The 16630-nt window shown below is 31.7% G+C and overlaps 2 protein-coding genes across 11 annotated transcripts in view; both read right to left on the bottom strand.

Annotated features, from left to right (window-relative positions):
- The window catches only part of LOC110998086 (protein phosphatase 1 regulatory subunit 16A), a 35783-nt gene extending 34623 nt beyond the window's left edge, over positions 1–1160 (bottom strand). The window contains exon 1 of one of the 2 annotated variants that reach the window (XM_022266540.2): positions 916–1160. The gene's annotated coding sequence lies outside the window, so the exon portion shown is untranslated. The remainder of the gene's footprint in view (positions 1–915) is intronic. The other variant, XM_022266541.2, reaches the window with a different exon arrangement.
- Positions 1161–3380: 2220 nt separating this feature from the next.
- Positions 3381–16630, bottom strand: part of LOC110998084 (sodium/hydrogen exchanger 3) — a 31516-nt gene continuing 18266 nt past the window's right edge. For 4 of the 9 annotated variants that reach the window (XM_045631644.1, XM_022266528.2, XM_022266529.2 and 1 more), the window contains 17 exons: positions 16318–16581; positions 15541–15766; positions 13983–14210; positions 13242–13459; positions 12758–12841; positions 12023–12231; positions 11479–11604; positions 10835–10992; positions 9901–10039; positions 9411–9557; positions 8103–8190; positions 7750–7836; positions 6751–6951; positions 6320–6373; positions 5926–6105; positions 5148–5490; positions 3381–4535 (listed from right to left, as the gene is read on the bottom strand). In XM_045631644.1, the coding sequence (XP_045487600.1) occupies positions 4346–4535; positions 5148–5490; positions 5926–6105; positions 6320–6373; positions 6751–6951; positions 7750–7836; positions 8103–8190; positions 9411–9557; positions 9901–10039; positions 10835–10992; positions 11479–11604; positions 12023–12231; positions 12758–12841; positions 13242–13459; positions 13983–14210; positions 15541–15766; positions 16318–16581 (2942 nt within the window). In that variant the 3' untranslated portion in view covers positions 3381–4345. The remainder of the gene's footprint in view (positions 4536–5147; positions 5491–5925; positions 6106–6319; positions 6374–6750; positions 6952–7749; positions 7837–8102; positions 8191–9410; positions 9558–9900; positions 10040–10834; positions 10993–11478; positions 11605–12022; positions 12232–12757; positions 12842–13241; positions 13460–13982; positions 14211–15540; positions 15767–16317; positions 16582–16630) is intronic. The other 5 variants (XM_022266532.2, XM_022266531.2, XM_022266533.2 and 2 more) reach the window with 5 other exon arrangements.

Here is a 16630-nt window from a genome sequence, read left to right as displayed (position 1 = left end):
AAACATGAGATTAACTATAAGTTGTTTTTATTCCTAAAATTAGATATAGATTTAGTAGTTAAAGTTTATTAAGACAATCCTATTTTTATATAGTTAAATACAGTTAATGAACATTAATATATCAGTTATAAAATATTTACCAATCATTAATTAAACTTATCTTTAGTTTCAAACTTAAATTTTTCTAATTAATCTGATAGTAGTATTAGTTGTTGATAACAATTAGATATTATTTTACTACATGAGTTGAGGTAATACATACAGACATGAATTATTAAAATGACAATTAGATATTAATATCTTGAATGAATGAGCAGGAAGTAGAATTTGTTCTGAGCAAAGCTTAAACTAATACATTTCATTTTAAGGATGTTTATCTATAATACCTATGATATATAGATTATCTTGACAAAATGTACCGAAAAGTCAGAATTATATACTTTTATAAAATGTACATACATATAATTTAACATAGTTAACATTAAAAAACAAACCACTACTGTTAAAATAATTATTTAAAAGTAAATTTCATAACACAAATGAATATAAATTTTATGAAACTGTTGGAATTTGAAAACAAAACTTGTTTTCCAAATAAAAAATGTCTTACATACCTACCTACTTCAACTGATAAATCCATAAGATATATTATGATAAGATAATCGAAATAATTGAGAATAAGATATAGCGCACTTCTTTTTCACAGGTTTAAATTATTTAACGTTGTCGAACATTATCAGTAATGTACAACAATGACAATATAAACAAATGTAGGTAAGTATGCGTTTATCCGCCACTACTCATTAGAAAGGTAATTTTACCACGTAAAGACAGCCTTCATGGGCGATAATTATATTTTACACGATTCAGACACATGTTGTGATTTTGATATATAATATAAATAAACCCACTCACCTCTTTATTTTCCTAAATAAAATGATTATATATGTTTCATCCCCGTGAGGTTCTTTCCAAACACATATTCACAATATAAACCGTTATTTACACTTTTGTTTTACTTATTTATAAACGATTTAAAGAAAAGTTTTACAGTTACACTGCATTTTCCGTTACTTTTCACGAAATTTTTGCATACAATCCGAAGCAACAAGCAATCAAGTAGCGAGCTAGCGAGAAGCTGATTTTAATTTTTATGGCTGATCTATCAACTATCATACAAGATTGTTATTAGATTGTAAACTTTTACTGTCAAGTGTCATATTGTCACCTGACAAATGCCAAGGCTTTAGTCTTAAACGTGACATGGCTTTAGGTCATAGACAGCATAAGTTTGACAATATAGTTTTCGTCTGTGTAGTGCATCCGTGGTGACCTAGATGGCGTCAAAGTTCGTTACAAATAAAATCAAATTGACTATTAATCAAATACGGGCTAATTGCTTTGTACATCTGACATTAATTAACAATAATGCAAACAAAATAAAAAAATAATAAGCTAATCCAATTTATAATATTTTTTAAATAATATCAGCGTATAATAAAGAGTACTCAGTAGTACACTTGTAGAATTAAGACATTATAATATTACTAGCGACCCGTCCCGGCTTCGCACGGATGCAATACTGATACTAAATACACTACAGAAAATCTGTAAACGTTGTATATAAAAATGTGGGTTATCCATAAGAGACAGACATATACCATCACGGACTTTTCTGTAGACCTTTTCAATGTGTACAATACTTAGTACATTATTTTGACAAAACTCGTAGGGTTCAGCCTGCGTTTGCAATGTAAGCGGAATAAATGTAATTATTTACGACATCACATTTGAAACCTCCAAAATAACAGTACTTCACTATTTAATGGATGTTATTATACATCACTCTATCTATTAAAATAAACCGCATCAAAATCTGTTGCGTAGTTTCAAAGATTTAAGCATACAAAGGGACATAGGGGCAGAGAAAGCGACTTTGTTTTATACTATGTAGTGATGATGATTATCTACTGCTGCTATTTTGCTTATAAGTAAATAGACTGCTTCAACGAATTCATAATGAAATAAAATATGGAACATCAGCCATAATTAATATCATTCTAAGTGCAAAAATAAACCGATTAACTTTAACACTATATCTTTTTTAATTTTACGTACGTCTTCAGAGTTCCACCTACTTCTAAACAAAAATTTTTCAAAACAAACTTTGTACAGACTGTACTCTTAATTACAGTTATTCGTAGATAGTATGTATTAGTTGAGTTACCGTTTAAAGAGGTTAAAAAAAGACGTTTCTTTATTATTATTTTATTTCAATAGTTCTTTACATATTTATCACACTATTATAATTAATTATTACGTACCTAACACTGTACTGTGTGAGCTGTATTTCGTAGGTTAATAGGTACTAGGCACTATTATCATTCAATTGACACACTGATGTTATTAGAAAAGCTTAAACTGTATTATGTAACTTTTACATGAAAACAAAATTATTATTATTTTCTACCTACAGGTAAGTGTCAAAAGCTTACACTTAATCTTTATTAGCTAACTTAAAAGCCTTTTCCTAAAAACTATTTTGAGTAGTTTTTTTTTAAAGCATCAAAAGAAAGGTAATTTTAAAGGTGCAAGTATAACAACATACAATATTTTCTATTCTATTGTCAACTTTTCTACATTTCACTAACCTATAGTGATTAATTTGTTTATTTGATTAAAGGGTATATTTTTTTAAATATTTTATATACAATATCACAATTCTTGTATTTGGTACAATTTTTGTATGAAAACAAGAATCAGTATTTTAACGTATAAAATGTAAAGGATGAAATTTAAATAATCTTAAATTATTGTTTACCTATTTACCTATAAATATATAGGTTAGATTGTAACATTTTATTAAGTCACCAAGAAGACCGACTTTGCCAATGACATATTATGAACTATATATTTAGGAACTATATTAAAATAAGTATATTCTACGTATACCATACACTATAATCATGTTTGAAATTAACTAACGTTTCCTCAAATCGTGATCTTAAGATGCAAATTCACTACGAAATACAAATTATACTTATAAATAAATATTCAGATAATTTAATTCCTTTTCCGTCTCACTTTAAAAATAAATTTATCATTCAAGTTGTTTAATATGTTAGACATTTAGACATTTAACGTACAAGCCGACGGAAATATCTGCGAACCTCGCTGGAATGCGCTTCCCCGCACCCCGCCCCGTTTTCGCCTATCCAGTACCGTTGCCAACGCAATCGCCGACGCACGTGTATTATTCTTGCTTTCGTAATCGCATTTTAGTGTTTATTGTTTCTCTGTTTGGTGAAATATTACATAAACTACCTATTTAGTGCTGTATGTAAGATGGGTAGGACTACATAAAACTCAATAAAAATAAGTACACAAATAAAATATTTTTTATTTTTACATCTTCAATTTTTTTGCTATCTCTCCAGTTTGTATGACGTCATTAAGCCAGGTTCGCAGATATTTCCGACGACTTGTAGTTACACAGATTATATACCTTTCCCTTGTACCGCGCGCGTTTTTCCGAAATTCAAACATTATCTATGAGCTAGAACTTGTCTTCTGTTTCTGGTAAAACTTTACCGCCCAAACAAATTAACAGTTAAGCACTCCTTTCTAAGATAAGTTAAATAAAGATTACAATAATTAATCTAATTGTGTATTGTCATTGGCAAGTCCCTTTAATTACAATAATTTAACATACTACCTAAATTGTCTACTTCACCTATTCTTTAGTCAACGCACATTACAAAGAGTTATAGAAAAATACTGTTGATTCACTTGAAAACTAAGCTTGGAAAAGAAATTTTGCCTTCAAAAACCCGACAGATTGTAATAATATCACATAGTTCTGTAACTTGTAAATAATTTTTAACAGTTTTCGGTAACTACGATAAAATATGTTTCTAAGCAATAACATATTTACAGGACAAATTACATTAGCTACATTACTATATTTTTTTCTTAATGCTCAACATTACTAGGTTTAATAATATAAGATTAAACGTTCCGGTTCTAGCTAAAAAAACTATTAATAATTAAATATATATAGTTTAAGTTCTCTTTCTTAAGAAACCAGCATGGACCGGTTGCTGTAATGCAGTTCATAATTTCGCAGAGAAACCATATTTTTTTTACTAAGCCTGTAAAATAAATAAATTGCTATAAAAATTTTTTTCAATCTTCTATCATTGAACGTGCTATTAAGTCTAAAATTTAATAATTGCGTCTGCGCAATGTAATGCTAGTCTAGCGTGGTAAATGCAAATGCAATTCTTTATTCCAAAGTCCTATATTTAAGTAGTGGTAACCTATCTTGGTCACCACGTCTTGATACTCAGGTGTTCTCATCGGAAGAGTCGTCTGATGATGAGCTGGTTAGGTTTGAGGTGAGGGTATGCTGCCGGCTGAAAGAATCGCGTGGTAGGGTTTGCTGGCCTAAAGCCAGGCGGCGGATACCCATTCGCTCACTCTCGGGTAAGGACTTGCTACATTTCTCTTCGGTGATGGCATCTCTTGATAGGGATCTGAAATATTATAAAACCTGATGTACCGATCGTTCGTTCGAAATTAGATCTGTGTAATTATTTCCAAATAGAATATCTGTCACATTGTCACATGAATTATAAATGATCCGTTGGAGAAAGGCAAATGTATAAAACAAAAACAATTAATAATAGAACAGTTTAAGTTTTTTTAGTTTATTTAATTATTTGGTTATTTCAAGTGTTACATTTCATTTAAGGTTTTTCTTCGCATTTTTTAATACACACTTTACTGCTATGTTTGTTTACTTTTTTCTGTATTGGGGTTGCCTTGGACTAATCGCTTGTTAGCGATAAAGCCGCCCGTTGCTTTATAACTTATGTTACGTGTTTTTATATTTATATTAAAGGAAACGAAGTGTAAATAAATAAATAAGATATTTTTATTATTTAGATAAAATATTAATTAGGACGACCTAGGTAATGACATGAACTTTATATATATAATGAATAGACACAGAGGTTTATTGTTATTTGCATCACTTGTGAAAACCTATCAATGGAACAGATGCAGAAATGTATCTGCCCCATGCAACATTGGGACGATACGGGATGTACTACTAAGGATCATACCTAAATATGTATTCCACCTACCCAGTAAGCTCCAACATAGATCCTCTTCTACATTGTCCCCGATGTGGACCTTGCAGTATATTTGCAGGTCTGGATGACGCCCCTAATGGGTCTGAATGAGACACATCCTCCATTAACAACACACTTGGTCCACCAAGGCTTGTACTTCTTTTTGACAGCATGCTGGGTGCATGCCTCGCCGATGAAGGTTCACCCTTTGAAGACGAACTATCGCCCTTGAGAGAATCAGCTTTTCCCTCTGAATCTGACAAAAGTGTCTCCCCTCCACCCTGGGTCGAGCTACAACTCTCTCTTCGGAATAGACCTATGATAGATTTTGGATGTTTTGGCTTCTCTATTCCACCTATTGGGATTGTGATAGGTGTATGGGTAGGAAGAAAAAAAATCTATAAGTTGAAAAGGTAATTTAGTAATCTATATAAGAGTAAATGCAATAATTTGTCGGGAATATTAAGGAATGTGCCAAATTAAGTCTTGGCATAAATATATTTTATAATAGGAAACATTATTTTAAAGTGCTATATTTGGAATTCGGTGCAAAAAAAGGAAAGACTTACATGCAATACTCTTGCCAAAGTTAAAAATATCATGCAAAATTAGATAAGACAAATACATGCAAAATATTACTCTAAACTTGTTTATATTATAGTTATTACAAAATTTATTTTTCTAATAAATTATAAGCTGTTTAATATTTGGTTCCATCATTCGTATCACTTTAAAAAACATGATAAAACATCAATTAGTACGTACAATACTAGCAATTTAATTATTTTACCCAAAAATGTAGCCGAGGGTGAACTGTAAGCCAGATACTCTTTATTAGAGGCCCAAGAGGGGAATTCGGATTGTTTAAGGGCGCCGCTACCCTCTGTGTCATCTCGTTTCCATGGCAACATGGTTTCCGTTGCTGTTGGGGTAGCCACTCTCGCTTGTTCGATCACAGCCATGTATGTATCTATAGAAAATCAATATTATTACGTCCTGTAACTTATTATAGGAGATATATATTTTATTATAATTGTAGCTGTAACAATAATATTACTTGGCTTTAGTTTTACAGCAATTGCTTCAATCACTAGCAATATAATATGCTACACTAATCCAATGTTACGATACGACAATAATAGTAAAAGATTTTTCGGAAAAAGGACATGAAAAATTGCAGTTACCGGTGTCATCCGACATTCTCCTTTCATCTTCTTCAAGTATATCTTCGTTAGGTACTAAAAGAAAATCAGTCATTAGAAGATGTGTCATATGCGAACGTACATACAAGTACGCGCCGCTAAATTTAATTTTGGCAACATTTCAATGGAAATGCAGTTCTTAATACATAATATGTAGTGATTACGAAAATGGCATGTTAATGAATTAGTGCTGTTTCTTGTTCTAATAATAAAACCAAAAATATACTTACGATACCCATGCGCAACGACAAAAGCGACTTTCGTAAAGCGAAGTGTTAAGTTTAACCTATATAATACAATAAACATATAATAATAAACAAAATTGAAAGTAGAACAAGAGAAACAAAAGAACATCGCGAAAACAAAATTCTGAGAAGCGGTCAAGAAGTGCCAACTACGTTTCGTCCACATACCAAAGTTGTAAGTAGATCGGTCTCTTCTCCATGGTAATGACTTTTCAACAGCCGTCGGTAGAATTTCCTCTGGGGTCTTAACGTATTGTTTAACGATCCTTGCCTTCAAAGGGTTAAATCCGGGCAAATTTGCTAATTGGTTCAGGAGAGAACTACTATTTTCCTTATGAGAGGACGTGGGACTGACTTCTTTAAATCCAGCTGTTTCCAGTTGCCAAAATTACCAGTTGTGTCATGAAGAATGCCAGAAGGGAAAGAAAACAATGAAACAAATGATATTGAACAAGCGAAAAGAGCAATTAAAAGTATGGCAAATAGTTAGTTAAATGGCGGAAGTAATTAGCTATAATAAAAATAACAAGCGTTGAGCACAAATAAAAACACTGTGCTGTTAGAAGCACAAATTATTTATATTCGTATCAAAGAAAAATTATTACCATTAAGCATGCTTAAAATATTAGGCAAAAATAAATAAATATACTTGAAAAGAATGTTCAATTATTGTATAATTTACTTTAAGAACAAGGGTATCCTCTGATATAAAAACTTTATTAAAAAAAAGTAATTAAGCAGCAAACTAGTATTCACAACATCAAATTTTGAATTCAAACTTGGACTAATTTTATTTTAATTGCAATATTCAAGACAACATTTTTGTAATCAGTAATTAATATATAACAATAATTACCGTACTGAAATTATATTTCATTGAAACGGTCCTACTCAATACGGAGTATCTATTCAATAATATCGATCTCAAAAATGATATATATATATATATATAGACTTTAAAAATGAAATAATTTACTCTTATAATAACTGTAATATTAATAAATAATTATTTATTTGTTATACGCATATATAGGCATGTTTAAGATATATGATTTTTATATCGACCCAAAAAGTTTACCAGATAATGTACTCCCGCGATAATACGAAGTGGATTACAAACTTTATACAAGTTTAAATTCAAAGGGACCAGTCATGCAAAATACCTACGTGGAGATTTGGCAGTGAAGGTTATACCACCATCATCATCTCGCCGTGGAGTCTCATCATCTTCTTGCAACACTTCATCAATATAATCTGAAAGGAAAGATTCACTCAACATCCAAGATATTAACATACTACTGTGTGTAATGTTTATTTAAGAATTTTATTGTGAGCACGTGCGAAACTAAAACTTAGCTGCGGTTAACATAAAAAAGCATATCTAAAACGAGTAGTTTGTGTAAAAAGCACAACATAGTCGCAACAAAATCATCTATGGCGTAACTAATAAAATAATATCCAAAACCAACGCGTGCATGCGACTGATACTCGTGATATTAGTAAGTAATTTATTTAAGTACCTAATCTATAATACTTTTTTTTACCGTGCGTGAACTGTTTGGCCGAACCATTTTGCTGGAATTCAGGGAAGGAGACATTTTTGCCATCCTGAAAAAAGAGTTTATATGAGATAATCTTTCCTCATAACGATAATAAAACCTGCATAATGAGTATACCCCAAATACACACATGTACGTGAAAATACTACCCTCATTTTTACAATATCATACAACACAGCCGTATAAGGTATCACTTAGTTAAATGTATAATATTATTTTTCCTTTCGTTAATGTTAGAACCTTTTTGTTTGAATATATATCGTTCTCTTTAGTATTGCTTTTTTTGTAAGCTGTAGGATTACGAAATTAATCAATCTTAACAGTATTTCTTTATAGATATATAAAAGGAATCATTTACAAACGAAAATGACTTCATTATTCGTCATACGGATCGTCTTTCCTGGCGACGTTCCAAAATATAATTTATACCCTTGGAACAATATATGTTGCTTATATCAAATAATCGACCTAAATATATTAACGTCTTCATAGATAATGTAGATTAACGCAACAGAAAGATGTAGGTTCCAATTTCAAAAAGATATTGGCGACAGAAGTCTTAACAACTCAATCTCTTTAATAAATAATTATGTTGTTAGCGTTATTCAAGTACATATTTCAAAACAAATGACAAACGTTATTTTATAAAACTCATAAATATAAAAATGTGTCCTATTAATTATTTACGGTACGCGAAAAACCACACTATTATAAACCTTTTTTTATCTATATGATAATTATAATAAAAACCCAAGACAATATTGCGTCATTAGAAATTAACTGGGAACGTACAAACAATAACAAAGGAAGGAATGCGCGTTCCAAAAAACTGTGTAAAAGTAAACACATTTACACAGTTTTTTGGAACGCGTCTTTTCTTTATTTTAAGCGAGTTCGAAAAATGAATATTTAGAACAAGAGTTGCCTAGCGAAATCGATGAAAACATACTTGGCACAGATCTGCAAAAATTAGACTAATAGAAAGTAGATCTTCATATCAATAGCTTATCGTTTAATGCATTTAATTCTCTTGAACAATTCATAGAACTAAGAAATAGTTTTAGTAGATACATTTAGATATGGGTTATATTTTTTTATTTTGACAGCCAGTAATATTTTCATAAAATGTTAACGATCTCTTTGGTAACTTAATCATTGACTAACAATATTCACATTCCAAATTTGAATCAACAATAAAAAAGTCATCTTCTCCATTTTTATTTACCAACTAGCTATTTTTAAATAATTGAGATAAAAAGATGTATTTACCCTTACCTGTTTCCCACGCTTACTGCGCTTGTGGTGATGTTTTCTGTCACCGACTAATCGACGTATATTCATGTGCGTTTTGTAATTCACTTGCATGCCCAAATCGCGGTCGTTCACAGCGTGACGGCTGTAGCTCAAACGACGATGCTGTAATAACCGAAAATTTGTAACAACATTAGTTGTTACTACGAAACTATAACAATAAAATATTATTTATTTGCCACTAAACATTACAAAATATACAATATATTATATTAAATATACACTCTATACATGTATCTTATTCTCTACGCGTTTAAGTTTGCAGCGGACACTTGAAATGGGAAAACCAAATTTATAGCCATTTAAATATTGAAAATTTATTTAACTACTATTTTTGATAATAAAAATGTATCCGATTAGTGGTATAGTATTTAAAGCTTGCAGATGTTACCAATGGGCGCTGAACCATTTGCTGAAAACGAATCATTGTTTTGTTTGAAATAGTTACCCGTCTATAAGGTTTACACAACTCTTCAGCGAGTAGGTGGTGAATTCTGGCATCGGTCAGATCCTTTTTGGACGGATTATATTCCAATTCCTGCATGTCTATGTTCCACGTAGACGAATCTAATTGACTGAAACTTGGACTGCAAAACAATAAAAACAATATTGATTAGTCGATAAATGGAAAAGTAAACGAAGTACATAACAACAGAATGTCTTATATTTTTAAAATAAGCCATAATTTAATGGTTCGATATGCAAATACGAGTCGTTCTTACGACCTGTAGTTTGAAAGAATACATATTTATTCAAAAACTAAAATTTGCATAGATGTATTTTATGGCAGTATTTTATAATTTTTAAACACGGCAGAGTTCACAATTATTATATACCAAATTATCTAATAGTATGAAATTAATTTAATAGTATGAAATAATTAAACACAATATGTAGGTGTTTATTGATCTGGTAAATGCATGAAGGTGCTACGTTATAATGAGATCAGAATTGCAAAGAGCATTATCTGTAGTAACCATTATCTAAGTCGGCTATCTATGGAGAGTCAATGTTTTGATGGTTTAATGGTAAAAATGTTATAGTGTATATGTCACTGGCCTTAATATCTATATAAGTTAATTATTTAACCATGTTCGATATCCTGGTGGAAAGAAAAACTCCAGTCCAGTTTGTGTTTCCACCACACCAACTTCTTTCTATTTAAGATTATGTATACTAATAATAAATAAATAAAAATAAAGTACGCATTTGTTCCAGGCTGTATTAAGAATTACAAGAGCAGCAAAAGACTCTCCTTATATAAACCCCTTAGGCACAAATATTTTTTTTTATAATGCTTTGCACTAGAAATTGTGGACATTCTACTACTACTATCAAGAAATCAGAAGAGATTAGAGAGATCTGATTTGGAGAAGACGAACCTTCCATTTAAATTGGCATTAGTATAATTCTTAAATATAGCCGACATTGACTCAGCGCCGGAGATGTTTCCAATGGTTGAGGCGTTTCTCTGCATGTACTCTATGGCATCTCTCATGGCCAACTTGGAATATGTCTCTAGAATCTTTGGCTCGGCACCCTATCAAAAGATAAAAACTCCTTTTAACCAAGCAACATGTACATGTAATCTGTGGAAAACTTATATTTTCGTTTAATTGTACGCAAGCTTTGACTTTTTTTGATTCTGTTTGGTAGATTGAATATGGAATTTATTACAATACTGAGTTTCATGAGACAGAATATACTTTGAATTTTACGTCATGATTTTACTTTATTTTCATATCCTGTCATATTGCGTGATTACAACAATGCAAGGATGCATTTAGATGAAATGCACATATAGCAAGGACTTCGTCAGAAGCAAAATTAAAATATCATTTATTCATGTATCGTATCTTAATGTACGAATATCAGTAGAAAAATAATCGGTATAAAGTTACATTTACTGCCGGTTCTTAAGTCAAGGGCGTAAAACAGACGAGAATTACTGGCAGTAAACTATTCGTCACTCTTTGAAATTGCTAGTTTTTTTACAAAAGTATACTTTTTCATAAATATCAATTACCTGATAATTACGTAGTAAAAATGGCCTTATAAACCGATTATCGAACCTCTTGAACTTATCACGTATATGGTGATTGCCATGTTTTCCTAAAATATCTTCAATGCCTGCCATGAGGTGATCCATAAACTATAAAAAAAATACATTTTTATACATAATTACGAATTATTAAAAAAAACTTAACTGAAAATGGTTATTTTACATACTTCACGATACGTATAATATCGTGGTGTTTAATAAAATATAAATCAAATTGAATTATATTGACTCTTTGTGTAAGTATGTGCGTCTTGTTATTACTTAATACACTTCCAAATTAATAAAATAATAATTCTAAAGTTCCCATATCAATGATTATCTTTTATAGAAAATATCAGTCGAATTAAAAATATTGAACCGGAAAACCTAAAAAAAAATAAACTCTAAATCTAAGGATCCAAAAATCATTAACATAACTTGACTGAAACCAAAAGAGACCACCTGTTATAAAATTTATTGTTTTGTAATTTTGTATATGTGATACATAAAACCATAGATATAGAAATACCCTTTCATGAATCCTCTCGTTCATTGTCGGTTTGCGTTTCTCCACAGTTTTCACGTTGAGTATCTTCACCAATGGTTTAATCGTGATGCCTTGTATGAAGACAGTGAAATAGATAACCGCTATAGTGGTCGTCACAAACATGGGTTGCAGTTTCACCACTTTTGGGTCTATTAATAGCACCAATGCAAATGCCACCGCACCCCTTAAACCTAGAGTAAAAATCTCTTTGAGTTTTAATATAGTATGCAGATTTGATCAATGTTGGCCCAGGTTTCATCGTGCGCCTTTTAATCAGGGATGCGATTCAAACGAGTTTTCTGCTTTTGTGCGCTCGCTCGTAGAAAGAAGGAAAATAGCATTAAAAGCTTATACCGATACATATACAGAAGTCTGAAGCGAAGGTATTAAGTTAAATTGGTAAGTAGGTTGTAACGCCAGTGTTACATTTGTATGCAAAACAAGAAAAACGAAATTCAATTATTCTTAATTTTTCTGTAGAAGCAGATAATTATTTTTCTGTAAAAAAAACAGCCGGCTTTTGAGGCAGAAAAGGCAACAGAACTGGCAACTCTTCTTCATTAAGTACAATTAACATGTATCTTGTAAGATACATGTAAGCTGGAACCATTACACCATGCTCTTCATAAATCATGAAGTAATTAATGAGTAAACAAAGTTGTAAGCGTGTCAGAAATATTTTAGGGATTTATTTAAATTATTCACAGGTAAACTTACCTCCGTAAGACATGACGAACTTTTCAACAGTTTTTAATTTGTGCAATCTAAACTTATTTGCTACGGCGCTTAATATATACACTCCTGAAAACATTAATACACATATAATTCATTTAAGTTTATTTAAAATAAGCTTGCATTTTTGCGCGGGCTATCGCTCAGAGGAAACTTACGGTTAAAGGTCAAATACAAAGTCGAGAATTAGCTCTAAGTAATTAACTCCCGTATATCAAAAACGGATTGAATTTCGAAATACATAGTTTGCGCTAAGTATCGACTCTGAAACTCAACCTAAGAAGTGTCTCAATCAAAGGGCGCATATTAAACAAAACTTGTTTTTTGCAATATTTATGATTAGATTTGCATTTGTACAAAACAGAATGGTAGTTTTTCACTATATCAACGTGCTTATTTTAATTGTATCAAAGTTGTGTTTAAAATTGCTAATTCGTTTGATGGCAGCAGCTATCAACAAAATACATACCTATAATACGAAACACGGAACAGAAAACTATGGTCAATAGAACAAACCAAGTGTTCCAAACATGATTATTATTGACAGTGGCAACCCCGAGGAACATAAAAATAATAGTTTCCGATGATGATGACAACATTTTCATCGTATATTTAATTGTTGTGTGAGATTTGTGCGATATATTTCCTTCGACATAATTCTTCATTGTGATCCCGCAAAATGTGATTCTGAAACAAAATTTATTACACAAACGTTAAATTGAATTGAGGAAACGAAGCTAATGTTAGTAAATTATATTTGTCGTCTTTTAAATTGTTCTTTTCGTTCGGCTAAATCTTTATAAATCTTCTGTGCGTGTGTTAAACTTGTAAGCTTTGGACAGATTTTGATGAAACTTTTGTATTCTAGTGGATTGGTGATTTTAATTTTGCAATAAGTTGTTTTTTTCTTAATTAATGTGTACCGGACAACGTGTATCGGGTTTCATAGTTAAGTATAAAAGAAGCGTGTTTTAATTATAAAGGTGTATAACATTCAATTAATTAAATTAAATGTCCCGATTTGGTACCTGGATAGAAAACTTTTATTTTGTCTACATAATTTACAATTTGACAAACATTATTCTACGTCTTGTTTATGATTGACGTAAATATAAAATCATACAGTAAATAAAACATTTTAAATCGGGTTTAATAGCATTAATGTAAGTAATCCATTAAAAAAAAATGTAATTATTAAAATTTTACTCACGCAAGTATCCCGCTCATATGAAACATTTCAGCGTTTAAATACGCTAGATACGCCATTACAAAGATGAAAATTGGTTCAATAACTCTAACTTCATTGGTGAAGCGTGTTACGAGGCCAGTTGCAAAACCCCACACCACCCCAATACATGTCCCACCGAAGGCAACTACTATAAATGACCCGAAACCGGCGAGAAAGTCTGTATACATCAATTTTGATGGTCCCATTTCACTGCAATACAAACAGAATTTAAATCACCAGTGTTTTTAATTGTAAACCCGTTATTGTAACATATTATAAACCTCACAGCTACTGAATGTTATTTCTAATCAAAACTGGAGTTTATTTATTTACATTAACACTTATTCGTTAATAACTAACTTAAGCATTAACGAAATGAAAATCATTTTTTTCATAACAAATAATGGGCTTTGTCATTCAATAACAATATATAAATGTATGTATTCTTAATATATATGTATGTATTATTTCTTTCGCGAGCCCTCTGGCATTGAGAGTGTCCATGAGCGGCGATATCATAACATCAGGTGAGCCTCCTGCCAGTTTGCCCCCTGTTCTATAAAAAAAAATGTTCAAAGCACCAAACGTTTCATAGTTCTAATTCCGGCGGGAAAATATGACATTGTCAGTAATAGTATGATCTTCTGTCACACATCAGTGTTAGCCAAGTGATGAAGCATGCGATTCTGAACCCTGTTTATACGTTTGAGCTGGCTATGACTTTATTTTCTATGTGCCAAAGACTCGCACAGTGCAATAATACATTGTGTAATCAATATCTGTGAGATACAGAGAGGAAACTAACCCCCATTCAATTGTACTTTAACGCCCGAACCCAATAATTAATTCACAATCGATTGATTTGCATCCCAATAACCAAACCCTACAAAGTCAATCCATTTTCGGCGACGGATAGAATGAAATCTCTTCGCTCTTTACACTCATATTTGATAATCAATATAAACCAAATAAAGTAAATAAAACCGTACAACTAATATTAAAATATACAAGTCTATTTTTAAAACTGGTGTAAGTTAAAATGTTAAGATAGGGTATTGGCACAGTTGACTTCATTTTTATACACCTGCACCGATCCGAACTACCGTGTTTAGCTTGTATCGACAGATAGCTATTACAATTCCTTGATTGGTTATTGGCACACTTTTACCAATATTTGAATTATGATGTCTATCTCAGATGGTCAGAAATGGATTGAGATAGGTTATTGGGTTTAGGCGCTATACGTTAACAATGTATAAGATTATAAGTTTCGAAGTCGCGACTAGATAGGGGTAGATAAAACATCGATGGCCTGTTTCAAGCTCTACCTACAGCCATGACCTCTTATTTAGGCACCCTAAACTATCCATCTGAACACGTTTTAATGTTATTGTAGGCTTAGGTTCACCTACTTGTCTACAGCTCTCAATTTGACGCAGAAATGTGTCATTACGAGCCTCCATAGATAGGACAAACATAAAAAATAGAACAAATCCGTACAATCAATAGTGAAGTGTGGGAACTGTCACGTGATACGTACGTATAAGCCTCGAACATGTGATATAAAACGACGGTTACTGCGTCGTTCAAAAGGGATTCTCCAAACACTACTATATACAAGATTTCGTCTACATGAATTTCTTCGAACACAGCCAACACGGCGACCGGGTCCACAGCCGATATTAAAGCTCCGAACAGTAACATGTCCAATAGCGGGGTTTGGAATGCAAACATGCCTGTTTGTCCACACGCCCAGAGGGATAGACCTACAAACATACCGTCAATTTGTAGTCATGGTTCGAATAAATAGCGAAGAAGGTTGTATTTAATTAGGAGCTTCTAATATCTATTCGTCGTCTATTATCTATTTAGAAGAGAGAAAATTACTTGAAGTATTTTCTATTTATATCCACAGTGTTACAGATAGCTTCAAATTAGTGTTGTGTTCGAGTACAAGCTGAATCTTTTTTATATTCATCAATCTGTAATCTTTTATCTATGCACAACATGGAAGGTGAAAAAATAATCAAATTACGAGGAAAAAATATAACGTACTTACAGTTATCTCGAATACCCTTAACGTGGGTATAATACAAGTTTAATTTACGCATACGCTAAATAATGCTCTTGGTTTATTTACAGTGCGTAAAACGTGGAAACAATTTTCGATATTCGATTCCTCTCAAAACATGTCGTTTTAGTATCAATAAAACAAATGGAAATGTCTACGCCATTCTCTACTCTACTACTGAGGCAGTTAATATTTTGGATGAAATTGTAGCACCTTTAATTATACATATTTGCTTTTAAGACTCACCAATAGTCAATGTATTGAACACTGTTCCAACAACGGCGAACAGAAGTATTGTACCCAAGTGGTCGAAGAATAACCTATTGGGCATAAAGTAGCCAGCGTCCAGGATTATTGGTGGGAGCATGTAGAGAAAGAATGTGTCTGGTGTGAGTGGCTGTACGTGGACACTATGAGTGCTTAGCAGCAGGGCCCCAATTAGCACCCCCACGAATATAAGGAGACAGGATTCCGGGAACATTTTTGATAGTTTAGGAGCCATGTGGAATCCTGAAAAAGAAGTTTTAATTGAGTTCTACGTGGATAATGGATTTAATAA

This window comes from Pieris rapae, chromosome 16 (genome assembly GCF_905147795.1).
Source record: "Pieris rapae chromosome 16, ilPieRapa1.1, whole genome shotgun sequence".
Lineage (NCBI taxonomy): Eukaryota > Metazoa > Arthropoda > Insecta > Lepidoptera > Pieridae > Pieris > Pieris rapae.
Note: the sequence above shows the minus strand (reverse complement) of the source record. Positions and strands in the feature narration are given on the sequence as shown.